Source organism: Pleurodeles waltl, chromosome 8, assembly GCF_031143425.1.
Source record: "Pleurodeles waltl isolate 20211129_DDA chromosome 8, aPleWal1.hap1.20221129, whole genome shotgun sequence".
NCBI lineage: Eukaryota > Metazoa > Chordata > Amphibia > Caudata > Salamandridae > Pleurodeles > Pleurodeles waltl.
In genome coordinates this window covers 525,103,571-525,131,358 of record NC_090447.1, presented here as the reverse complement: position 1 = coordinate 525,131,358, position 27,788 = coordinate 525,103,571, and the positions used below count along the sequence as shown (strand labels likewise).

At 43.8% G+C, this 27,788-nt stretch overlaps 1 protein-coding gene across 1 annotated transcript in view; it reads left to right on the top strand.

Moving 5' to 3' along the window:
* Positions 1–266: 266 nt before the first annotated feature.
* Positions 267–27,788, top strand: part of TXLNG (taxilin gamma) — a 347,757-nt gene continuing 320,235 nt past the window's right edge. Inside the window, exons 1-2 of the mRNA XM_069204538.1 lie at positions 267–399; positions 8,685–8,967. Of these exons, the coding sequence (XP_069060639.1) occupies positions 310–399; positions 8,685–8,967 (373 nt within the window). The 5' untranslated portion in view covers positions 267–309. The remainder of the gene's footprint in view (positions 400–8,684; positions 8,968–27,788) is intronic.

Here is a 27,788-nt window from a genome sequence, read left to right as displayed (position 1 = left end):
CTGGTCAAATGAATGAACAATTACTACGCTGAAATATCAAGGAGACCGAAAACAGACTAAGGTAAACTGCAGCTCACGTTTGGAATAAATGTTATTTTCTAGAAGCAGGAGAACAATACATGATCCAAGGACAGCTTTAGCAGTTCTGTATGTACTGGTTTTCCATAGTTCTATCGCGCCCTTACACTTCCACTCCATCATGGCCGCCCTATTCGTACCGCAGACATGCCCGCCTAGTGAGGCTGGTGCAATCCTAGCATGTCGCGCGACTACTGCGTCCCCCACCTCCGTTTCTGTTCCCGTCACAACATGGCGACTCAGGTGGAAGAGGCAGTGGCGCGAGGTGCAGCAGCGGTGGAGAGCTTAAGCTTGGAGAGCACGGGGGACAGCGCAGAGCAGGTAACGGCGCTCACCCGACCTACACGAGAGCGGCGGTTAATCAGCCACTTAGTTTCTCTGGACGTAAGCCGTTTTCGTGCGTACTTTATAAATTAGTACCCCGAAGGAGGGGGAATCACAGCACCTGCTGCGCATAAACCCCCGGAGGGAAAGGACTTTGGAGACTTATCCTTATGGGTTTGGCATCATAGCACCTCCTTGTTCTCCGTGTAGTGGTAGTTTAGGGGGGCTCTGCTCCCCAGCTACTGCGTGCTGCCTGGTGCTGTGCTGTGTTGTGCAATAATTTGCCTGCCACGCTGCGATGCCTCCCGGCTGGCGGGAGGCGCAGGTCCGTCTGTGGCGCAGCTCGTCCCGCCAGGCATGGCGGCGCCCCGCATCTCTGTGAGTTTATGTATAGAGGGAACCGTCCCGCGCTCGGCGCTTTCACGACTATCCCTCATATCGGATTATTTTGACAGCTTGCGAGGGATGAGACTGTCACTACGCGGCGAGTGCGGCCTCTTCCCAAGCGCTACCTGCGGCTAAGTAAGCCTCTCACCCTACGAGAGCCCGCACTTTGTAGCAGCAGGCGCCAAGCCTTCTTCAATTTGATGCCTAGTATTTAAAACGAAACTTCTCAAATGTATAAATCCCGCGCACACCAGATGGTAACCCCTGTTAAAGTTATTGTTTTAGTAAAAGTTGACCGATGATTACGACATGACTCTGGAGTAAGGCAGATGCTAAAACATTTTATTCAGTAACTGGTTACAAGTATGGAAAGTCCATCAGGTGCTATGATGTGATAGATCACCTCTGGAGTAGCCTATACTTCCCACATACACGGATACAATTCAGTACATGAAAACGTAACATTCCACAGTAGTCAAGGAAAGAGGTCACCACGCGTTTTTCTCCTGGTAAAGAACACAATAGCAAAGAAGTTGTAAAACACCAATGAGATGAAACGAATACGTCCAATTGCTGTGATACAGTATACACCTGAAACGTTGCACAAGCAAATGAATTACATTTTCATAATTTATTTTGGTTCAGATAAATCGTAAACGATGTTGAATATCAAGAACAGTCAAATGCTTTTAAGATGATTATTCCCCTCTTCTGAAATCCTCAAAACAATGAGCTAATTTGCCCTATAGTCCTTCATTCAATGGATTAAATGCAAGTGGTTAGTGAGTGCATGTCGTTCTCCTATTGAATAGCCACGAATAGAAATGGACTAAGATTTTTCTTTGTGCAAAGTTGTATACTTCTGGACTACGTGTTCACGGGTTTCACATTGACTAATACACGTCTAACACTTGCTTTGTTCTGGAGGAAACCCTATCATTGCTACGTAATGGCTGCAAAAAACAAGCATTGGCAAACCCAATAGGTCTAGCCTATGCAGGAGCTATTGACTTTACCAACATGTTTTAGCCCCTGCTTTTCAGCATGGCTAAAAGTTAGTGAGGTAAAGGGGAGTGGAGTGTCGAAGAGGCGTAGATGGAGTTGCATAGAGCATCATAGAGTGAATTAGTGTCTTTGAGTGGAGTGTTGTGGAGTAGTGTCAGAATGAAGTAGATGTTAATGGGATCTAGTGTCACAGAGTGGACTATAGTGTTGAAGAGTGGACTACAGTGAATTTGCATAAAGTACAGTGGTGCAGATTAGCTTGTGTATAAGTGCATTGCCTTTGAGTAAAGTGGTGCAGAGTTCATTGGTATAGAATGCAATGATATAGAGTAAAGTGGTGCAGAGTAGATTACAGTGGCATAGAGTAGAATGTGGTGACGTAGAATAGATTGTTGTGGAGTGGTACAGAGTAGAGTGCACAGGTGTAAAGTAGTGGAGAGTACAGTGGTGCATAGTAGATTGTGGTAGAGAGTACTGGCGTGGTGTAGAGTAGAGACGTAGAGTGCAGTGACAGATTGCAGTGGTGCACAGTAAATTAGTGGTGTAGCATGTATTGACACAGAGTAGAGTGGTGCAGTGTTGCAGATTAAGTGTCGTAGGTGTTCAGTAGTGTAGAGTGCAGTGAGTGCATTGGTGTATAGTAGTGCAGACTAAAGTGACGTAGGGTGCAGTGGTGTAGAGTGTTGCAGTGGAGAATACAGTGCAGTGGTGCAGAGTAGAAAGCTGGAGAGTATAGTGGCATGTGATGCAGAGTGAATAGGTTGCCAGTTTTTGAGTGCAGGGGAGTAGAGTGTAGCAGCATAGAGTAGAATGGCCTAGAGTAGGGTAGTTTGGACTGGAGCAAGGTAGATTGCAGTGGTGTGGGGTGGCATAGGGAAGATTGTTTCAGAGTGAGGTGAAGTGTCGTTGAGTAGGCTTCAGTGGCATAGAGTAGAGTTTTGTAGAGTGCTGATTAAACAGGGCTTGAAAAATCATAAAAATGTTACTAGACCTGCAGGCAGAGTAACTTAAATAATCTACTTGACCTAACTGTAATGTACTTGACCTGTAAACAGGTCTCAAATTGTGTGATCCTAGGCAAATAGTTTGCAGAATCACCTTTTTCTTAATTCTCACATATGATTGCACCTTGAAATATGTGAGCTCGGCATTTCTGCAGTACAAAAAACCTCTTTTGTTTGATTAAGTAGACTAAAGTTTGCTGCATGCATCACAATAATCTAGCCCACATACCCATGAGGTCTAGCCCACATAGCCTAGGACTTCTTTCAGTTTACTAACAAAGTTGCTTTCAGGGCAGGAATATTTCTCAGTTTGTTTAAACACTCAATTTCAATAAATATATTACTAAACCATGATGTAGTAACATATTGTCATCTACACATAGTAACTTTCCAAGAAATGTCCAAAAACCTCTCCACTAACTTGCAGCTTTACTGATAAAACTTTGCAGTGTATGAACAGTGTGAAAATTGGGTTTCAGAAAACATATCCTTTGCACATTAACATGTAAAGTATTCTGATTTGTTTTCATCCTATTAAACATTTTTTTTTCATCACACAGAAATATAAAAAAAGGGCTTTCACAACTACTGAAATATATTTTGAAATGTTTGCACAGTTGAGTTAGTCATTGAAATGTTGTGTGTTAGGAAAAACCAGACACCCTATATACTTTTATTTTACATTCTAAGCAGCAGGTCACACAGTTCACATTACAAAGTCCTGGAACTCTGCATTCAGAAGGAAAATTAATTGTAAGAAAAACTGACTTTTGACCTCTGTTTGTGAACACAGAGCAAATGTGATACAAGAACAAGATTTAAAGGCATCTTTTATTGTCCCCCCCCCCCCCCCCCAACTTTTAAACTGAGCAGAACACCTGTTCAGTGTCAACTCACAAGAAGGGACGAGTAAGTATTAAAAATAGCTCGACCTGATCAAATAAGACTCGCCAATGTGAGTGGTCGAGTGGATTTTTTGAGCCCTAATTAGAGTGTATTGGCGTAGTACACTGGTGAAAAATGCAGTGGTGCATAGAGTAGTGTGAGGTAGAATGCGTTGGCATAGAGGAGAGTGGTGTCGAGTTGAGAGGCGTGTAGTGGTGCAACTTGGCATGCATGGTCTGTTTGCTTAGTTACTCTCCTTGGGTCGAACGTGGTGAGAAGAGGAGAGAAAGGGATCTGCCAACTCTTGGCTGTATCCTATCTTAGAGCCCCTGGCACCTGTCATGCAGATTATCTATGTCGTGAGCTTCTAACTGTGACTACCAGCCATTGGGTCAATCCTTGGAGAGAATAGGCAAACATGCTTCTCTCCCACATTAAGTACCTGAGCTTAGCCTCTCTTTCCAAGGACGGTGGGTGCACAGTTGCTGGGAGACTACTCTTAAGCATGCATGTAGCTAACACACTAAACCAGTGGCCTACAGCTAATGAATCTTTTATGCTGTTGCAATACATAATTTTAAAACATTGCCTGGCTGCTTAACTTGTTTGCTCTAACTTTGGGTTTAGACTGAAATTAGCTCATAGATTATGGTCGAGAGGACTTGAAGACTGCTTTCCAGGGTGCCCGCTCCGTTGTTTGAGGAAGTGTGCAAAAGTCCTTTCCATCAGGTCTTAGACGGGCACTGTTGGAAGGCTGAATAACTTGAAAGTTAAAAAAACAAAAACAAGCTTTATAAGTGCATGTTCTATTGCTCCCTTTTGGCGAGGGATGGCAGTATGCAACCTTGTACCGTGCCTATATCGCAGGTAATTGAAGTGACTAGATATCTTGACCAAATGTCTATTAGTGAACTGAGCACCATGTTTGAAGCCTCGGGCTTTCTCTGTTCATGTGATTTAGTCATGTTAGTTCAAATGAAGAAAACCTAGAGTAGATCTCCCAGAATTCCTTCATTAATTAGATGAAAGATCAGGACTGAAAACATAAGAACCTTTCTTTCAAGTTTTTGACTTTTATAAAGAGCAGTTCCTCACCTGCAACGTGTGCATTATTCCACTGAATGTATAATGTGTATTTGTTTAAGTTTACTCATTCTCACTGCTCCGATTCAGTATACGCAGATTAGGTTTGTTGCATCTGTTCTTGGAATTTCTGGTGCACTTTTTCCACACTACAAATAGTGGTCCCTGAAATCTACTCCTTCTTTAATTGCCATCTCAACTTTCTCCGGGCTGACCTCACTGCTTTAGGTTGTTAAAAAATATAAGTAGAAGAACGAAACCCAAGATTTCTTGATCATTTAGCTTTCAGCAACCCACTCTCGATGTTTTTATTTTGTAGTTGTGCGCTTTTTGGTGTAGAATATTTGTTGTACAAGATTTTTCTTTTTTTAACTGCCCGATCTGGTACTTACAAAGAAATGTAAAAAATCACACGAACTAATAAGGACCAGTGAAGTTGAAATTCTGGAGAGTTTCAACTTGTGCGGTTGTGCCGTAACTGCAGATGTTTGAGTGCAAGAACCTACGTTTCTTGAGCTACATAAGTGGAAAAGAATGCGTGATTTGGTTAACATAATGTGGTTGAAAGGAAACCACGGACATATGTCAAACATGAAGCCGTACATTGCAGCCAGACATTGGGTATATGTGTTTGGAAAAACAATGGGTAAAATCGACTTATGAATACACTCATTACAAGTGGCTTAAAACTGGTAAAAATATAGACTATTATAGTTTTGTGCACTTCAATAATAGGTTTGTGTGTTTTGTAGCTAAGCATTTCACTTAACATGGTAGTGGGCTGGAATATTAACTTTTCTAAAGCTAATCAACAGATATGATTTTAATATTTTAAGCCAGTGTTTACCAGTTATGTGTATGTCATGGATCTAAGATTCAATCTTGACGATTTTATCAAATCTATTTCTCTATACAGGGAGTGCAGAATTATTAGGCAAGTTGTATTTTTGAGGATTAATTTTATTATTGAACAACAACCATGTTCTCAATGAACCCAAAAAACTCATTAATATCAAAGCTGAATATTTTTGGAAGTAGTTTTTAGTTTGTTTTTAGTTTTAGCTATGTTAGGGGGATATCTGTGTGTGCAGGTGACTATTACTGTGCATAATTATTAGGCAACTTAACAAAAAAAAATATATACCCATTTCAATTATTTATTATTACCAGTGAAACCAATATAACATCTCAACATTCACAAATATACATTTCTGACATTCAAAACAAAACAAAAACAAATCAGTGACCAATATAGCCACCTTTCTTTGCAAGGACACTCAAAAGCCTGCCATCCATGGATTCTGTCAGTGTTTTGATCTGTTCACCATCAACATTGCGTGCAGCAGCAACCACAGCCTCCCAGACACTGTTCAGAGAGGTGTACTGTTTTCCCTCCTTGTAAATCTCACATTTGATGATGGACCACAGGTTCTCAATGGGGTTCAGATCAGGTGAACAAGGAGGCCATGTCATTAGATTTCCTTCTTTTATACCCTTTCTTGCCAGCCACGCTGTGGAGTACTTGGACGCGTGTGATGGAGCATTGTCCTGCATGAAAATCATGTTTTTCTTGAAGGATGCAGACTTCTTCCTGTACCACTGCTTGAAGAAGGTGTCTTCCAGGAACTGGCAGTAGGACTGGGATTTGAGCTTGACTCCATCCTCAACCCAAAAAGGCCCCACAAGCTCATCTTTGATGATACCAGCCCAAACCAGTACTCCACCTCCACCTTGCTGGCGTCTGAGTCGGACTGGAGCTCTCTGCCCTTTACCAATCCAGCCACGGGCCCATCCATCTGGCCCATCAAGACTCACTCTCATTTCATCAGTCCATAAAACCTTATAAAAATCAGTCTTGAGATATTTCTTGGCCCAGTCTTGACGTTTCAGCTTGTGTGTCTTGTTCAGTGGTGGTCGTCTTTCAGCCTTTCTTACCTTGGCCATGTCTCTGAGTATTGCACACCTTGTGCTTTTGGGCACTCCAGTGATGTTGCAGCTCTGAAATATGGCCAAACTGGTGGCAAGTGGCATCGTGGCAGCTGCACGCTTGACTTTTCTCAGTTCATGGGCAGTTATTTTGCGCCTTGGTTTTTCCACACGCTTCTTGCGACCCTGTTGACTATTTTGAATGAAACGCTTGATTGTTCGATGATCACGCTTCAGAAGCTTTGCAATTTTAAGAGTGCTGCATCCCTCTGCAAGATATCTCACTATTTTTGACTTTTCTGAGCCTGTCAAGTCCTTCTTTTGACCCATTTTGCCAAAGGAAAGGAAGTTGCCTAATAATTATGCACACCTGATATAGGGTGTTGATGTCATTAGACCACACCCCTTCTCATTACAGAGATGCACATCACCTAATATGCTTAATTGGTAGTAGGCTTTCGAGCCTATACAGCTTGGAGTAAGACAACATGCATAAAGAGGATGATGTGGTCAAAATACTCATTTGCCTAATAATTCTGCACTCCCTGTACATGTCTGGAAGGACAGTCAATCAATATTGAAATCAGTTGGACTTTAAGACTTTGCTTTGCAAGCTTAGGGGACAAAGTGCACCATGCAAGTGCACTTAATGTGTTGTAGTTTCCATTCTCCGAGTTGGTCATTTTTTTTTATATCATCGAGAGACAGTTTGTGGCCAATCTACGTGAGCAGTTATACCCATGCTTTTGACTTCTAAAGTTAAATTGTGATTCATCTGGACACAAATTACAAGTGAGAGGAGCTCAGTGGAACAATGTTCTCTCTAGATCACTTCATTTTTGTAAGAAAGTGAAGCCAGTATAATCACCTTTCCCAAGGTAGTTCTGTTTAACAGCCCTGTGAAAGAAAGGTTTAAAAAAAAAAATCTACCTATCTATCCATCTAGAAAGTGCGAGCATTTAAAAACACAGTTATTTGAGTGTTACATGCACTTTTTACATTGCTCTTAAACAAGCTGTTTGTGTGCCCTGATTATGATGATGTAACTGAAAACAGTTTTTAGTGTTGCTCCTTGTAAATCTGAATGCACAAAGGCGAGACACTTACACTTTGGTTACCAAATACCTAACATTGTTAATAACGTGTCTTTCAAATTTAGGCAAACGTTCACCTATTTTCAAAGTAGGTGTGAACACAGTGGCGGATTAAGTTTTGAAAAAATTCGTCATAGAAGATAAATAAGCCTCTTTCACTTCTAGTGCCAGTTTATTAATTTCTTGCATCTGACAGGCATGCCTTCCCAGCTTACTTAACACAATTAATTCCAAGTATATAGCCTCTAGCGCGTTGATGCGGTACATCTAGTTGCAGTTAGGTCAGAGTTTCGTCTTAATCTGCCTCCTTTAGGCATCGCTACAGCTAATTTCTCCATGAGCACACCTAAACTTTGGAGTCTCTCTTCCGTGCACATTTGCACACTTTGCTCGTTAACGGGATTAAGAAGGCTCTGAAAACCCTCATTGTTGTCTTATGTTCCGAATTTTACTTTGCTGCCTTCTAGTTAGTGTCGTGTATAAAGGCGATTTTAGTTTATATTGCTTTGCAGGTATTGATTTTTATAAGAACTATAATAGTGTAATTGTATGTCCAAAGAAATGTACCTTTTGGTGCTGTGCCTAGCAGGCAAATACATTTGCAATTCTACTTCTTATTAATTTTGAAATCTGCATTTCTTGTAGTAAGTGCACTGAGGTTGCAAATACCCTGTCCACTGGTTTATTTATTAACTGTTGATCTTCTAACTTAAAACTGTAAATTGATTAGAAAACATGTATATAGATTAAGCATGTTGGAGTTACTATAAGTGACTTTGTTTCATTTTGAAACAGCTGTTCCTTTGCTTGTTATATAAATCATTTATGTTTGGTGAGGCACTTGTGGATAAAGTGGATTGATTAGTTTTCTGTTGAATATTTACTTTTTTTCTTTCAGTTTGCAATGAGTGCAGTTGATAGTAATGGAGTATGCACGAACGTCCTGAATGACTCACATCTATTGGAGAACATGCATGCTAGTCCTGATGAAGTAGACCTTAAGAGATCAGAACATACAGTACCGTTGGAGGAAGACTCTGCAGAGAGAAATGAATTGATTGTTTCCGCATGCTGCTCCCAAGAATCTAGAGAAGAGACACCAGGGCGTGAAGAATCCCGCATTGATCCTCCTGATGGCCAACAAGATCCAGAAAATGACAAAACTAAAGAAAAGACGTTAGGTAAGCTCTCTGTATTTCGTCAGTTAGATGCTGTGTGAAATAAAGATGGAGAATGGATGTGCTTCATTGGAGTAGTCTAATTCAGATTATGATTTTTCGTGAGGGAGTAAAAGGTAGTTTTTATTTTTGTACATAACAGGTTTTCTCTATTGACACCTATTGGTTCCCAGAGGATACGGTACTTAGTATGTAAAAGTACATTTGAAGGTATGCTGGAAAGCTTACAATGGCCTACCTTGTGGTTACAGATAGAATACATTAATGTCTGTCGCCAAGTATGTTTCCTTGCACCTTACCAGATTTTATAATCCTTCCTCAGTTTTCAGTATGGGTGCAGCAGCTCTGTCGTCTTGAAAAGGGTTAAAACTCAAAATACGTGGAGCAGCAGTAAATGATTGCCCAGTCAAATACTTGCTTTTATGAAAAAAAATTAGTCTTCATATATGAACACAAAGTAAAATACGACACTCACGAACAAAACATACAGTCCCCTGAGGTCAGAGCTCTTGTGGGTTTATAGGTGGGTCCCTGAGTCCAACTCCCCTTTTGCAAGCGGTAGTAATTATTCCTCATTCAGGTTAAGCCCCACTAGTAATCAGAGTCTCAGGAGTTGCGCTCCCACTCTTTATTAAAGTGGCTCCCCTGCACACATGGTAACTGTCTCTTTTAACACAGACTATGGCTTGATCCGTGCAGGAGCAATCTTCACAGCGGGCTGACCTGGCATACTGGGTTGGCGGCTTAGCTCTGCACATGGGCCACGGCCTAATCTGCACTGCAGCAGTGCTCACATTTGCCCCACCTGGCACAGGGAGATGCTGACTTACAATCGGGTCATTGCCTGTGTGCAGATCTATGCTGCAACCATCACTGCTCACTTCACAGTGGCCTTCCTCTGTCATAGGGGTGTCAACAACTTTTCCCTGTGCAGCAGCCATCTCCTAGTGCCCTCTTCTCTGCCCTGCCCTTCCTCCAAAAAGCAGTCTGTTCCAACAGGAGTGACTAGAAGTTCAATCCTGGACGTCAGGCACATTGATATGTGGATCAAAAGGTTACCCCACGGCCTCAGCTTTACACTTCATGATCTAGTTACCAGCCCCCATCTCCTTCCTGAGATGTGCCCATGCCCCTTCCTTGTGACCTTTCTCTGAATCAGAGAGCACCCTTTGAAGAGTACTGAAGAGCATGTCTCTCCCTTCCTCAAGTATGTGCCACCCAGCTCGCAGGAATACAGCAATCCACAAATCTGTCTGGGGAGGTGGAGATGCTGCTACCTCCTCATGTTCCTCTAGTTAGCCCTGGGTCTACTGAAATGGAACCCAGAATCTTCCATGTATTGTATTGTTCACAGGCACAGATAGACCCAGCACATGCATACAACATACGCTGCACAGAACTCCACTATCCCTGCATTGTATAATTCGCAGACACACATACACCGAGCATATGTTTAACACTCGCGTATTGTGCAACAGTGCACTCTAAGCTAATGTAGACCAAGCGTGAGTTAAGCAGACAGCAGCGGAACATTAAATGAGTAAGCATGTAGGCTTCATACCATTGACTCAGGTAAAATGGCCTGATCGCACCTACCGATTACTACATTGGATACTGCCACCACTGCATTCGTGCTAGTCAAATAATGACAGTCAGTAGCCTTTCACCACTATGAGGGTTGAGCTTTGGGCCCCACTCTTGGGCCAGAAAGTCTGTGTACCGTGATAGTCCTTTGTTATGTTGCACGCGTATGAACCTCGTTTGCCAATGAAAACAAAAATCAGCATTAGGGATCCAGACATCAGTACAGTTGAGGCACTCTGGGCAGGGGTTCACCACCATCACCATGCAGTGGTCTTTTCCATTCCAGCAGCATTATTCTTTGGAAATAATAAGACTTTATTGTATAAATGAAGGAGCAGTGGTTTTCAGAGATCATAGGTTGATTTGGGATGGCATTTTAGTTCGAATTATTGCTAGTGAATGAATGACTAGGGCGCAGGCTTATATTTGTTTTTGGAAACCTGGCAGTTAAGAAAAGTGTGATTTCTCCTTGTGAACCTAAAATTGATGTGACGGTCTAAAGAACTAGCTATTTAAGTACTGTATTTGGTTAGTTTTATCGAGTCTGGTGCGGAGCAGTCTGATTTTTGATGAAGGCATCAAGCGTGAATAAAGCAATATCGTGAGTTGTGCAGTCAAACTCTTGAATTCAGACAACAGCAGTATATGAGGTTTCTTTTGGGTCGATTCTCAAAAATGTACACAAAAAAATTGCCTTACGCTTCAGTTTGAAGTAAACTTATTAATTTTTAATGATGTTCACAGTGGGTTTCAGGATTACTTCTGTAAAGGTGTAACAGCAGATTCCATTGAGTAGTTCTGGAATTCATTTGTGAATTTTCAGTCAGTTTCTTACATGATATTTTTGCAGGCATACGTGTAGCTTTTTTTAACCTCCTGGGTGCTGTGGGCGAGATGGTCTCGTCCTGACACACGGTTCCCGTGTTCCTGGGATGAGACCAGCTCGTCCTGCACCCGGCCCACACCCGCCAGTCGGGGATGGAAGGGGAATTCAAACCCCGCCCGTGATGTCTGATGACGTCAGCACACAAATTGCGCGCTGATCTCATCAGACATCACCTCGGATCACGCTATAATCATGCTTCTAGCGCATCCCAGAAGAGAAACCTCCCGACTGGGAGGAGGGGTGGGAGAGACATAAAAGGAAAGACCTTTCCTTTCCTTTCATGTCTTTCGAAGCATTTCTGATGCCCGATCGCAATGAAGAAATGCCCACTAGACACCAGTTTTTTTTATTTTTTATGTATCTCCATAAAGGGTGTGAAACCACGAGACACCAGAGATGTTTTTTTTTTTTTTAAGCAATACTTACGCATAAGGGGAGTAGCCCCTTGGGCAAGGGCTGCTCCCCAGGTGGCCAGATTATTCTTAGGCCATTTCTGTCCCCGGGCAGAAACCCCTAGACACCAGGGCAAATATCTTTTTAAAAAAAAAGATTCTCTCTTTTTTTTTTTTTTGTTGAATATGTGGGGAGTAACCCCTTAGGCATGTGTGTTTTTTTTGGTGGGGGCAGCCCCTTGGGCAGAGGTCGCTCCCCATAGGGGCACATTACCGTTGGCCGTATCTATCGGCGTATTTTTGAAAGGCCTATCTGCCCCCAAGGGGTGCAGAAAGCCCACCAGAGACCAGGGAAGATTTTTTTTCAAACCAAGAGGTTGGGGTTATGGCCATACCCCCACCCGAAGTAAATGGGGCCGAAGTTGTTCTGCCCACCAGTGGGCCGATTGGGCAATTACCCCCGATCCACACCCCGGTGGGGCAGAAAGTCTATTAGATGCCAGGGAATAAAAATAAAAAAAATTGTGGGTTGGTGGCTACCAACCAGTATGGGCCTTGTTATGCCCCCACCCCAACTAAAGGGGGTAACAGTCTTTCAGCTCTTCCCCCACACGCTAAAACATCTTATCCCACGGCAAACAAGAGGACATTTGATTATTTTGGGTTTTGGTTTTACATTTGGGCCATGAGAGCTTGGTAACTCTCAAAATCGTCCCACTTGGAATGGTGAGGGCTGCACTTTTTTTTTACTTTGGGACGCTGCGATGTAGAAAAATCCACAAGACCTAGACACATCTGAAAACAAATCATCTGGTTGATTCCAGGGTGGTGTGCTTCACATGCATCCGCACCATTTTCTTACCAACAACTCCCTTCAAACCTCCAACGTTGCTGGAAATGACAAATTTTTCCCACATTTTTGTGATGGAACCTTCCGGAATCTGCAGGAATCCACAAAATTCCTACCACCCAACATTGTCTCATCTATACCGATAAAACTTCTGCTGCACTTGTCAGCCTAAAATTTTTTTTTTTTCAAACTGCCCTTTTGGACCCGCTTGGTTCCCCTCAATTTCGACATGTTTTTGGCTCTTCCCTGTCACAGGCACTTGGCCCACCTACACAAGTGAGGTATAATTTTTACCGGGAGACTGAGGGGACCGTTGAGTGGTAGGAAATCTCTCCTGGTGCGGTGATCCCACACAGAAATGTGGTAAAAATGTAATATTTCTTTACAGCTAAATTTGAGGTTTGCTGAGGATTCTGGGTAAGGAAACATTGGGGGATCCACACAAGTCACACCGCCCTGGACTCCCTTGGGTGTCTAGTTTTCAGAAATGTCTGGGTTTGGTAGGTTTCCCTAGATGGCTACTGAGCCCAGGATCAAAAACGCAGGTGCCCCACGCAAAAACAGGTAATTTTGTATTTGATAATTTTGATATGTCCAGATAGTGTTTTGGGGCATTTCTGTCGCGGGCACTAGGCCTACCCACACAAGTGAGGTACCATTTTTATCGTGAGAGTTGGGGGAACACAGAATAGCAAAACAAGTATTATTGCCCCTTGTCTTTCTCTAAATTTTTTCCTTACAAATGTAAAACAGTATGTAAAAAAAGATGTCTATTTGAGAAATGCCCTGTAATTCCCCTGCTAGTATGGGCACCCCGGAATTCAGAGATGTGCAGATAACCACTGCTTCTCAACACCTTATTATGTGCCCATTTTGGAAATACAAAGGTTTTCTTGATACCTATTTTTCACTCTTTATATCTCAGCACATGAATTGCTGTATACCCGGTATAGAATGAAAACCCATTGCAAGGTGCAGCTCATTTATTGGCTCTGGGTACCTAGGGTTCTTGATGAACCTACAAGCCCTATATATCCCCGCAACCAGAAGAGTCTAGCAGATGTAACGGTATATTGCTTTAAAAAAATCTGACAAAAAGTTAGAGTAAAACGTGGAGAAAAATTGCTGGTTTTATTCACCTTAATTTCAATAGTTTTTCATTTCAGCTGTTATTTTCTGTAGGAAAACCTTGTAGGACCTACACAAATGACCCCTTGCTGAATTCAGACTTTTGTCTACTGTACAGAAATGTTTAGCTTTCCGGGATCCGGCATTGGTTTCACACCCATTTGTCACTAACTGGAATGAGGCTGAAAGAACAAAAAATCGTAGAAATGAGGTATGTCGCAGTAAAACGTCAAAATTGTGTTGAAAAATTTGGGTTTTCTGATTCAAGTCTCCCTGTTCCTGAAAGCTGGGAAGATGGTGATTTTAGCACCGCAAACCCCTTGTTGATGCCATTTTCAGTGAAAAAACCACAAGCTTTCTTCTGCAGACCTTTTTTCACTTTAAAAAATAAATAAAATAAAAATAAACGAATTTTTTGCTGTATTTTGGCTAATTTCTTGGTCTCCTTCAGGGGAACCCACAGACTCTGGGTACCTCTAGAATCCCTAGGATGTTAGGGGGGAAAAAAGGACGCAAATCTGGAGTGGGTAGCTTATGTGGACAAAAAGTTATAAGGGCCTAAGTGCGAACTGCCCCAAATAGCCCCCAAAAAAAGGCCTGGCACCTGAGGGGGGAAAATGCCTGGCAGCGAAGGGGTTAAACAGCCTTTTTTTATTTTTTTATTATTACATTTTAACACTATTACTTGACTTTGAAAACAATTCATGATGCAATTGTTCAAAGTCCATCCTGAGATTAATGCCATGTACCTTGAGGTTAAGGAGTAGAAACATGAAAGTTTCTGTATGTTTACGAGGACATCTGTGTTTTCTTCTGCTTTTCTGTCTCTAGTTGACCCAAGTCCTCCTCTTATTGTGATATCGGTGCAGGGAGAAGATCCATGGACACCAGAGATCAGTAAAGCCATTAAACACTAATACGTCTCATCTGGTCCCTAATTACCTACTCTTCTAGTGGCTTAAATAAAGGAAGAACAGGCGTATCGGCCTGGCACCACTCAAGGCCAGGCTTTAGATGTTAATATGTATAGACTTGGGACACGTTGCGCTTGAACTCTGGAAGTGTCTTAAAAGCCCCCCCCCACCCCTTTCCATATGTGCCCAAGTTTCGAGGTTCCTATGTGGTGCCATGCTCTAAATCCTTGAAAGCCTGGCCGAGTGGATCAACCATGCCTCTTGCCATAATGACATTTCTTGTCTAAGACCACTATCTCAGCCATTGTGGTGGAGAGCCGTACACCTGCAGCCCAGTACTACTAAAGTCATTGGAGGAAGGGTGAGCAATACTGGGGGGGGGGAGGGGGGGGGGGGGCTAGTGTCCCTAGAGGTTCGAGCCTTCAAATAGATCCAGTTCTAGGCAAAAGGCAGGGTATTCCTGTCTCAAAAGAACCAGCCATTCACAGCGACCAATGGAGAACTCTAATATAATTTCAAATTCCATTTCATATGCTTTTTTTCAAGTGCATTCGCCACATGTGATCTATGGTTGTTTGCCCGCACCCAGAATGTGTTGCTAGGTCCAATGGCAGTAAAAAAAAAAAAAAAAAAAAGCACTGAGAAATCTATTGGGGTACGCTTGAATGTAAAGCAATTATGGGAGTGCAATCATTTTACATAGCATTAACCTACCCAGCATAGTAATCAGTAGTGTAGTCTAATTCAGTTAGTCTCCATTTAGCGCTTCCCAACAAGTGTCATGTTAAGTTTCTAACACCACAGTTGATAGAGTAAAATGTAGCTACCTTCATAAAAGCATCAGTTTGAATGTGTAGCTCGGATTTCCAACTGGTTGCCACTTTCTCACCTCAGTTCATAACTGGGATTTATTTACCCCATTTGACTTGCAGTCTTGAGTTTTCCCTGTAAATTCCAAGAATGTCTATCAAACTGCCCTGCTCGAAGACGGTGGTGTTAGAAGAGAAGCATGTTATCCACATAGGGGGCACACGGTCTTAAGAGCCTCCTCCCACTTGAGCATAAAATCTAAGATGCATGTCGCTCAGTAGCATGGGTAAACAGCAGTTCAAACATGTCCTTGCCTGAGTACTCTCCATAAGGAGAGTGGAATGGATAAGACGCAATTTACCTTAACTTAAGCCTGCATGTTATTACAGAAGATTCCTGATATAGGCCAGCAGCGAGGGCATAAATACTTTTTTTGTACCACATGAAGGAGAAATCTCTAAATAAGGGAACAAAGGACTTTTTCATAGTCTACTATTATCAAAGCATTAGGCCAACGAAAATGAGTGAGTATGTGCCAAAGACACCTGTATGCATGTAATGCAGTTCCTTGTTCTTATCTAGCATAAAGTCGTTTTGGTCCAGATTGATGAAGTAGATACATGTTTCCACTAATCTATTTGCTAGTATCTTGGCAAAAAGTTTGTTTTCCACTTTTAAAGGGAGAGGAGCCGGTATGATGAACAGGAGTTTGTCCTTTTTCAGTAGGATCGGAATTGGGGCTGCCTCCTGGTGTTTGGCTTAGCATACTAAAGTGGTCTTGGTGTAATGTCAAAAGCAAGGTAAATTGCTTATAGTTCAAGGTGGAGGCCATGTGTTTTTTCCAGTTGCCATGCTTGTAAAGGCCTTTGTAAATTCCTCCGTTATCAGTTGAAGTTTTAGCGTTGTGTATTCTGTCATTCACGGTCTGGATTGGTAAATTGACCCCTGAAGGCGACAGTCTTCCTATCTAGCAATGGGCGAGCTGCATATAAAGACCGGTAGTACACCACAAATGTAGCTGCTACTGAGGTACCAGTCACTAACTTTCAGAAAGGATCCCAAATCTCAGGAACTATCTAGGAAGCTGCCTTCCTATTTCCAATCCTGTTTGAGTGTTTCTACCTTATCTCAATTTTAGTAAATGGGCTGCTAAGGCACCATCCAGGTCAATCTAGCTTTGTCGCAAATAATTTGTTTCCGAGCTGTTTTCTGTCAAACATTGATGGGGCAAAGTAGCTTACCCCGTTCAGATGAATCCTTGTTTTAGCTCAAAATATCTGAACTCCTGAATGGTTATCGTTGATTATTTTTTTTTTTTATCCTTTTCACTGTGGAGATAGCAAAAATGTGGATTGTAAATGTATGCTTGTTTATACATTTTGTAAATATGCATTTGCACTTTAAAATGTGTCTGTTTTTCTGCTTGGGAATATATCTTTCTCCACAAAAGAACCCAATCCCATGCACATCCAACAGTTTTTGCTGTTTATTCTCTCATATCGTGATAAATACTGTTTAACTCTTGCTTTTAACAGGGCTAAATCATCAACCCTATCCATGGTGGGATTGTGCCTTGTAAAAGGTGATGAATACACACATGGGCACGAATTTGTGAGTTTTCTACTTTCCAAGGCTTTCCAATCCCGGAAAAACCCACTCGTGCCCCTCTAAATAGATTTGCAGGCACATCATGTTACAAACCACTTGTACTCTGACTGAAGCATGGCAGAAAGAGAGGCACTATAGGGTCTGAGATGGCTGCAGCATGACAAGGTATGAAGTGACTATATTTCTTATATTCACTTCTTATAGCTCACTTGAAAGTCCTCCAAAATAGAAGCTGCAATCCAAGCTGATGAGAAACTGGAGCATTTGTCTACTTGGATCCTGTGGATGGAACAGGCAGTGAAATATAAGACTGCAAAACAATACTAGTTTGACGTGTCGCGAGGAGAAATCATTTGTTCTAATGACTATGCACTTAAAGAACTTTGGTGCCGGACACTGAAAATTGGACACATTCATCAGGGCATGCATTTTGTCAGGTGAAGGAGCCTAGGCAGACCAGACTATCATATACATCCACTTGCAGTGTAACAGCTGTTCCACCCTAAACCCATTCCAAAACTGTTTGGGGGTGAGGGTTCTAGTAATGGTTGTTGAAGGGGGAGTGTGACTGATTGTCACACCAACTTGACAGACATGAAAGTAGCAGTGTCCCACATTTGTGCTGTTGGCTGTTATGCAGCCCCCCCCCCCCAACGTTCTTCCCTGTGCAGTCATACTTAAAGCTTCTGCCCAGTTCCACACCCATCCAATAATGTCCTAAACCTGGATATTGCAACACCATGAGTTTGGAGTCACTATCAGGGATACAAAGAGGCAGTCTCTGATGATCTCGTTTATCTCCCTAGGGGTAATGTATGGGCGAGGCTTAAAGTTATATTGCGTGTATTTAAAACTGGAGTTGCCACTTTCCTCCATCAGCTTGAGGAATCTTTGTTGAGGGAAAACAAGTAACTACTCAATTGTATCGCTGAGTCTAGTTTTTAAAAAATGTATTGCACAGGCATGTCCTCCTTTCCAGAGTATGCAGCATAACCCTTTCAAACCGTGAGTAGCGCATGATGTAGTTTTGTGTCTGTTCACATTCGATACCATTAGGGAAATTACATATACCTTACATTGATTACCATAAGATTGCAGTGGCTTTTATAGCTAAACTCTACACTGGGTAGGTGTCATTTTTACCCCTAAGGTTACATGAATGTATTTAGAATTTTTCTGCCCTTGGAGTGCTTTGTGCATGGAAACATTTTACGTGACCATCTAAATTATTCCTAAAGCACGTTTTCTTTCCAGACATTTGCCCAGTTCCCTAACTTAGTGTTAGTCTAAATTGAAATTGGATATTCAAATTTATCATGATTATGTTTACATCGTGCTCTTTTTCTATGCCTTCTGAGCACCTAAATAACGGGTATTTCTTTACTGCTGGAGGACTTTGGTGTGATGCAGGATGTTATCATTTGCATATATTTTTGGATTTACGGTGGGGTTTTGTATTGGTGTACTGACACAAATTTAGCAATTGTTTATTTTTACATGCTCTGCTTTGGATTCAAGGGCGTTAGCAGTAGTGAACCATGATGAGATTAACACAAGTCACCTCGCAATTTTCCGTTTCTAAAAGTGTGTTGTTGGTATTTTTTTATGTTTGCCATTGTACTTTAGTATATCTTGCGCAATCCAAACACGTTGCACCACTTTTAGATTCCCATGTATTTAGTTCTATAAATGAGTGGGCCAGATCAGGCTGGTACAGCCCCTTTTCTCAGAGTGCTTTGATAAAATGCCAAGCAATTAATCTACCTGATAACTCGAGTGTTCAGCTCCCCTGTGTTGTTTATGAAACAGTTTCACGTCCTGTGATATGTGAAGCAAGAGTAGCAGTGAATTCCCTCTTTGCTTAACTCAGAATCTGATGAATTTTAGTGCACAATTTCAAAAGGTGTCTAAAAATAAAAGGATGTTAGAGACCATTCTGAGGAGGTGCTTAGTGCCTCATCACAGTACGGAGGTGTTTAACTCTTCAGCTGCGAGTAATGTATGTTCCTATGGATAAATGTGTGCCTTACTTGGAACACAGTTACACAGTAGGCACATATCAACGCCAAGTCACTGAAGCAATGTGTGCACCCAACAAACGCAAACAAATTATTAATCCTAAACCCTTTTCAAGTAAAATTGCAAAAGTTTGACATAGTCTGCATGTATAATGCATGCCTTTATTTTAGTGCCAACTAGTAGCATTTCAAAATCAACTTGAGGAAATATCATTCTATTGCCCTGTTCATTATATTTCATAGCACTGCCACCACATTTTGGAGTATATTCAATAAATGTTAGTGCCACAGAGTTACCCGTGGTGTTCCTAAAAATGTGGATGTTTGTTTTAGAAGCTCAACTACCAGACTCTCGTACATAACTTGTTTTTGTATCGAGCACTTAATATTGCAGTTTTGCCCTATATATATTTATTTTACCATATCTACTTTACTGTAACGTTTGATCAGCGTGCCAGTTTGAATGTTCCATATGCCATTGTACTTTATATTTTGTTATACCAGTTTCACATTTATCCAGTTACCAAATCACCTTGCCAGATTTTTATAATAGCAGAGGAAAGTGAGGAGTCGTTTTCTGTGACGCTCTAAAAGATTCAGTTTGCCACTGGGTAAATCCCATGCACGTTTCATGTTGTTTCCTAAAACTACCACGACAGTTTCCACACTACAGTATAATTTTATTTACCCATTTTAAGTACATTGCCATCCCACCCCATGCCATCTATTGCCATAAGGCAAACAGGCACTCCTGGTGCCTCTCAGTCAAAAGAGGTCTGTGGTCTGTCTAATCCAAGGGCTGACTCATCGGATGCTCAGTTGATATAATGGGAAATGCCCCTGCAACAGTGAGGTTTGCAGAGAGGCCCAACCTAGAGGTCATTTCACACATGTTTAGCTTTAATGCGATTGTGCCACTTTCGGTGGCCCATCTTTATTGTGAAATCTTTTTGCTTTGCTGAATACTCATTGCTCATTTGATGTTTGAATATTGAAGAAGACCTTTGGAGAAGGAACAACTACTTGCATGTAATCATAATTTGTATGTATTTACTTTGAATACATAAACAGCCCATTTGTCCCTTGTTGAACCAGTGCCATAATTTCCCTCTAGTGAGACTGAGAACATGCTTGAAACCGGCTGTAGTATCTACTTCTTCCTCACTTACTAGATTATTGGCGGCAGAGAGTGACGCAGTTCTCCCTCACCCTACAGACGACCTTGATGCTGTGCCTCTTGCTTTTCCTGCATCACGATGCATGTTGCAGCACTTAAACCTGCACCAATCTTAGCTTGGGCAGCTACCAAATACCACTTGGTAGTCAAGGCTTTGTCACAGAGTCCAGTAGGCATCCTTCACAGGTAAAGCTAACATAGAATGAATATTCCAATTTTTCAAGCTGCTGTCTGCTGCTGCCAGTTTGGAACTGCAGTATATCAGACAGGAGTCCTGTCTCTGCCTCCAGTCACCACCCCCAAGGTGCTTAAATGGAATAAAGAATACTGACAGCTGGACAGCAAAGGCTTCTGTACAAGTGAAGATGAACAAAATAGCTCTGTTAATTTGATGCTGGGATAGGTACAGGATTTTGCCAGGGGGGCATTCAGAACCCTGTGTGTTTTCCAGCTTGTCTGCCATCTGGACAAGATCGATCATGTTTCCATCTCATTCTGTTTATTTTTCATTTGTTTTTGGCTTCAGTACTCTGCTGAATTTTTGACCGATGCCAATTTCCCCAATCATTCATAGCTCTGAGCTATTTACCATTGACAAATGCTTGACTGTCTGGTTTCGCCTGCACCACCTCCTTAAACTTACTCACTGTATTGATTTGTCGCAGTGTTTTAGCAATCATTCATATTTATATGTTGAATCTAGCACGAGCTACACTACACTATGTTAATAGGAAAGACAGTGCCCTGGGTGATTGAAGTTAGGATGAACAGAGCCTCTGTGGTTTTACATGCTCTCTTGTCAGTGGGCAACAGCCTTTTGGAAGGTGGGGACTGTACACCCAGGGAGAGCCTGACGATCTCCGATGGAGATGCACACAGGGAGACTTGGATACTGGGAAACTGTTATAGGGAGACATGGGTTGGTTATGGAGACTGCCCATTGAAAATAACTGGATATTGGAGGTTATGGGTACAAAAAGACAGCCCAGAGATGCAGTTAAACAAACAACATTGTCAAAGCCAGTAGGTCTTGTTTCTGCAAGAGCAGTGGGCTTTGGCAGTGTGTTCTAGACATGTATACCAGAGTGGCTGCTGTTTAACATAGCTAAAAGTTAGTGTTGCGTTATGGGGGTTAGTTTGAGTGTCGTGGAGTAGTAGTGCACTGTCATTACAGACAACACATTTTCTGTTGACTATTACCATTACATATGCACAGAATACAGTTTTAATGATAAGCCTATCCAGCAAACACACAATGTGTGGAAATATGCATCATCTAGAGCAGTGGTTCCCAACCTGCGGTCCGAGGACCCCTGGGCATCCGCAAAGCCTCCTGAGTGGGTCTGTGACTGCTGAGAAAATTAAATAATATTAACAGATTAGGTCTGCAGCTTTCAGTAGTGACTCAGTATTGGGTCCCCGGATTCTAATCATCATCAATTGGTGGAATACATTCTTAGGGAAGCTTTCAGCATGTCCAAAGTTCTCTAACGACCCAGGGGTGGCAGTATTGTGCTAGACAAATGCAAATTGACATTTCATACATTTTCAGATTTGTGTAAATATGCTTTTGAAAGAGATCCAGAGAAAATACTCTAAAGCTGGATAAAATGCCCTGTAACCTCCATTGGTGACGATTTTATTCCATTTAATGCCAGTTTACATTCTGAAAGAAAGCCTTTAGTGTTAATATTCCCTACTGACTCCGGAGAAAGAGAATCAATCATTCAGTGTGCTCTCTTCGCTGACCAGCTATTTTACTAGGTTAACCACTACGAAATTATTTGTCAGTTGGTGACAAATCCGTTTTCTGGTCTGATACAGTGCAAGTATATCACCCACAGGGTAGAAAATCCTTCTTCTTAACACTGGTGAGGTTGGGTTTGAAGAGCAAATACCTGCAATGGAACTAGCCCTGACAGACATTTGGAAGCTAGTGAGACCTGTGCAATACACTCTCCTGTTTTGTTCCATTGGTCACCTTGTTTGTTTTTAGCTTATATTCCTGTCTATTTGCCTGAATTCCATCTCACTGCCTTCCATGACAGCGATTCTATTTTTGCTGTTACCCATAGTTCTGACATTTATCCACTTTGGGAGATATTTATTCCTGTAAATTGTTTTGTGACATCCCTTGTTCAGAAAGACTGTTTGTGCGCTCTTAATGATACCTGCAGGTTATCTTAGTCTGCATAGTGCATCCAGTCGTGGACATCTTCCACCATCTTGTGTATGAGTTTTGATGTGCATATATGTCGTATCCAAGGGTGGATTGTGGTGTACTAACCACTGCCATTTGATTCCTTGTTCGCACTGTGAAACCCAAGACTGTTGTGTGGCATTTGTCTTGGTTCTTTGATACTGTTGCACCTCTTATGTTCTTGTGGTATGTTTCTTGACAGAAGTACTGTTCAGATTAGAGTATATTTAGTCTTATTCCCCACCCTGGCAGCAATAAAGTGTAGTTGGCAGCCCCAAAAGCTAAATCTATGCTTGACTGGTGGTTAATGATGTTGCCTTCACCCCTTACAAAGTCTTGCTTTTCAGTGTTTACAGAGGAATAAATTAAGAACAATGGGATATACCAGTGTGTACATATTGCTTAGTTAATCTTGAATCCTGCCTTTACTTTGCCTCACCACCTATTTTGTTGGCTTGAGTTAAGATTTCCTCCAGTCAAAACACCCAGTACACCCTTTTTTGCTCAAGAAAAAGGACTTCAATGTAGGCTGGTAGGCACATAAAAGAATGAGCTGGATTCCTACAGCTTTAAAAGTTTCTGTGGAATATGTGGTGTTTTCGCCTGAAGCTCCAGACACAGCATAAACCTAGAAAGGTCTAGGTGTGCATTATACTTCTGATGGATACAACTACCTGTGGATTCCTCACCTAATGAATACTCCCATGGCGCCAGCATTCGACGGAAATCTTCTTACTAGTCTCTGCACGTCGACGAGGACGTCACTGTAGCCCACGCGATGCCGTCTGACGTCATACAGGCAATAAGAGGTCCTCGACGACGTGCGGACGTCAGTTCCCTTTTTTCCGTGCATTCGAAATGGTTATCTTCGAGGGAGCAACTGTTACTTTTGTGGTTACAGTGTATTTTTGCTGCGTAGTCTTTCGCTGTGGTAATAATGTCGCAGAGAAAGTCTGGATTCAAGCCTTGTCGTGAGTGTGGAGGCAAGATGTCGGTGACGGATCCTCATTCCGATTGCCTTTTGTGTTTGAGCTCCGACCACGACGTCTCGACTTGTGATTCATGCCAGCACATGAATCCGAAGGCCCTCAAAGAACGTGAGGCGAAGCTGTTTATGGCAAAATCGAAGGAGAAGCATCACAAGAAGTCTTCTTCTCCAAGACATCAGCGTCATCGAGACTCCCGGCACCGTAGAGAATCTCGGCGTCATTCGAAGGAGACTCGTTCCAGGTCTTCGGATCGGCGCCGAAGGACATGGGAGATCAGTCCCACGGTTACGCCGCATCCTTCGACGCCGTTGCCCTCTCCGGCGTCTCCAACTTCACCTGGACAGGCGTCGGTGATTGAGGTATTGGAGCCTCAGGTGTTTTCTCCGGCGCAGACGTCGAGGCCGGCGTCGGGGTCGCCTCCGAGACAGGCACCTCAGTATCCGGCTTTTCCCACCCCTGGAGCCGATAGTTCCGCATTCTTGAATGCGATGTATGCCATCTTCCAACAGATGGCTCCAGGGGGTGCTCCGGCTGGGCCTTTGGCCTTTTCTTTGGGTGATCCTGCGCCTCTTCGGCCGGCACCCTTTATGCCCTTTCTCCCTTTTGGGAACGTGGGCTCGGCGCCAGTGTCGGCGCCGGTGGCCGCTCCGGTAGCGTTAGAAGGATTGGCCCCGGGGATTTCCATCCCGTCGACGTCGGGATTTCGGCCTGTGACTCCGGTGGGTCCATCTGCTTTAGCTGCTCTTTCGTCGGCGCCGAAGTTGCCTGTGGCGCCGGACGCGGCGTTGGTGGCTTTTGAAGATCGGCGCCGATCTTCGACTTCGGCGGAGGCATTGTCGACTCCGCGTATTGAACAACGACTTCATTCGAGGAGACGTGCTCTCCGTGTATTAGAGGAGCAGGAGTACCAACGAGCCCTGGAGGAAGGAGAGCTAGAGGACTCGGGTGATGGGCTGCGTGGTCTGGAGTCGGCCAGTGGGCTGGACACTTCCCCTGAGTGGGATCTTTCGTCCCCGGGAGAATATACTGAGGAGGCTGCTTCCTTTCATGCAGTGGTACGGAAGGCAGCTAGTTTTTTGGACCTGCCTTTGCCGGTGGTGGAGGCTAAACAAAACCTTTTAACAGAGGTGTTACATCCGGCCTCAGCTGCGGCGGAGCCTCTTTTGCCATTTAATGACACTCTGCTGGATCCGGTGTTAGAGGTGTGGAAGAGGCCGGCATCTTCCCCAGCAGTTCACAGAGCCGTGGCCAGGAGGTATCGGGCGGCTCCGACTGACCCTGGTTTTCTATCTAGGCACCCTACGCCGGAGAGCTTGGTGGTGCAGGCCTCCTGTTCATCCAAGTCAGCGCCTGGTTCTTTCCCGACGGTGCCTGGGGACAGAGATTCTAAGAAACTAGAGGCGCAGTCCAAGAAGATTTTTTCGTCCTGCAGTCTGGCGTTAAAAGCCACTAATGCAACCTGTATCCTGGGGAGGTATATTCATGCTCTGATGGATGACATTTCCTCATCGTTTACAGAGCTTCCCCAGGGTCTTTTGGATCTTGCTTCAAATGCCCAGGCTGCTGCGACCCAGATTATCCAGACGGGACTGGATACCACCGACTCGGTAGCCAGAGCAATGGGCACAACTGTGGTGGCAAGGAGACAGGCCTGGCTCCGTAACTCGGGCTTTTCTGCGGATGTACAGTCCACATTGTTGGATCTCCCGTTTGATGGGGACAAACTGTTTGGGGCCAAGGCTGATTCGGCCTTGGAACGTTTTAAGGAAAGCAGGGCCACGGCTAAGTCGTTAGGGCTCCAAGCTCCTTCTGCCACGGCCTCTTCCAGATTTTTCAGGAGGTTTCGTGGATTTGGGCGTGGCTCTTCCTCCTCTTCCTTTCGGGGAAGATATCAGCAACCTGCCTCTTCCCATCCCTATAGATCTTTTAGGGGGAGAGGTAGGGTCCGCACCAGAGGAGCCTCTCAGCAGCACTCTGCCTCTTCCTCATCCTCTGGCGGGGTGCAGCAGGGGAAGCAGCCTTAGGCTTCCACCATTTCCCACTCACTCCTCTCCTGTAGGGGGAAGCTTACAGCATTTTCTCACCAAATGGAAGACTGTTACAACGGACACTTGGGTTCTCAGTATTGTGGGAAAAGGCTACACCCTTCCCTTTCGGGAGTTCCCGCCCCTCATCCCGCCCCGCCCTTCTTATTGTTCAGAAGAACACCTCCTGTTGCTAGAACAGGAGGTACAAGTCCTCCTTTCAAAGGGCGCGGTGGAGTTGGTCCCAGAGCAGGAAAGGGGTCGAGGATGTTACTCAAGGTATTTCCTGATTCCCAAGAAGGATGGTCGTTTGAGACCAATTCTGGACCTGAGGATCTTGAATTGGTTCCTCAAGCAGGAAAAGTTCAAGATGCTGACCCTAGCACAGGTGCTTTTGGCGTTGAACAAGGAAGACTGGATGGTGTCTGTCGACTTGCAGGATGCTTACTTTCATATCCCGATACTCAAGTCACACAGGAAGTATCTCCGGTTTGTGGTGGGATCGCAGCACTATCAGTTTGCGGTCCTTCCGTTTGGTCTTACTTCAGCACCTCGAGTCTTCACGAAGGTGATGTCGGTGGTTGCGGCAGAACTCAGAAGGAAGGGGATAGCAGTATTCCCTTACTTGGACGACTGGTTGATCAAAGCCAAGTCCCCGGAGCTTGTGTCGCATCATCTGCAGTCAACAACCCAGTTGTTGTTCGACCTGGGTTTTTCTGTGAACGAGCCCAAATCTCACCTAGAGCCCTCTCAGCGCCTCCTGTTCATAGGGGCAGTACTGGATACAACATTGGGTCGGGCCTTTCCTCCGCCTCAGCGGATTCAAGATATTCAGGATTTGGTTCCAATGTTTCGAAATGGAGCGGTAGTTCCAGTCCTCAAGGTCCTTCGTCTGCTCGGTCTGTTTGCCTCCTGCATTCTGTTGGTCACGCATGCTCGCTGGCACATGAGGGCTCTTCAGTGGTGCCTCCGAAGGCAGTGGTCTCAACACAAAGGGGATCTAGAGGGTACTGTCAAGATCTCCAGAGATGCTGCTGTGGATTTGAAGTGGTGGATTGCAAGCAACAATCTTTCACAAGGAAAGCCGTTCCAGCAGTCGCCACCAGTGGCCACAGTCATAACGGATGCTTCCACTCTAGGGTGGGGAGCTCATCTGGGGGATCTGGAGATCAAAGGTCTTTGGTCTCCAGAGGAACAGATGTTTCACATCAATCTGTTAGAGTTACGGGCTGTACGTCTGGCTCTCAAGGCCTTCCTCCCTTCCCTTCGTGGTCAGTCGGTAAAGGTCCTAACGGACAATACTACCACGATGTGGTACTTAAACAAGCAGGGAGGAGTGGGGTTGTACCTTCTCTGCAGAGAAGCTCTTCGACTATGGTCCTGGGCAAAGGACCATCAGATTTGCTTGATAGCAAACCATCTGGCCGGAGTCTTGTGCGTGCGGACAGTCTCAGTCACCATTTCTCGGCAGACCACGAGTGGCGTCTCCATCCAGATCAAGTCCGTTTAATCTTCCAGAGGTGGGGGTTTCCTCGGGTAGATCTGTTTGCCACTCGAGAGAACGCGCATTGTCCGTTATTCTGCAGCCTCCAGTATCCGATGCAGGGAGCGTTGGGGGATGCGTTTCAAATAACCTGGTGCGGCCAGTTGCTTTACGCGTTTCCTCCCATACCCTTGATTCCTCGAGTGTTGAGGAAGATTCGCCAGGACCGGGCTCTAGTCATCCTAATAGCTCCGGATTGGCCAAGGAGGGTATGGTACTCCGACCTTCTCCAACTCTCAATGTGCCCTCCGCTCCGTCTCCCTTTCAGGGCAGACCTCCTCTCGCAGTCGCAGGGGCAGGTTCTACACCCCAACCTCCAGAGTCTGCACCTACATGCCTGGAGATTGAACGGGGCAACCTGAGTTCCTTCTCTCTCCCGCCGGAGGTAGTGAATGTTATATTAGCGGCCAGGCGACACTCCACTAAATCTATCTACGCTAATAGATGGTCTAAATTTGTTGCGTGGTGTGGAGAGAGGCAGATTGATCCTTTGCATGCTCATCTATCGGACGTTTTGTCTTTTGCTCTGTCTCTAGCGCAGAAAGGTTGTGCAGTGGCTACCATTAAGGGTTATTTATCGGCCTTGTCAGCCTTCATATGTCTTCCAGACCAACCATCTTTATTTAAATCCCCTATTGTTATCAGATTCTTGAAAGGTCTTCTAAATAAATATCCTCCAAAGCCATTCATTATGCCGCAAT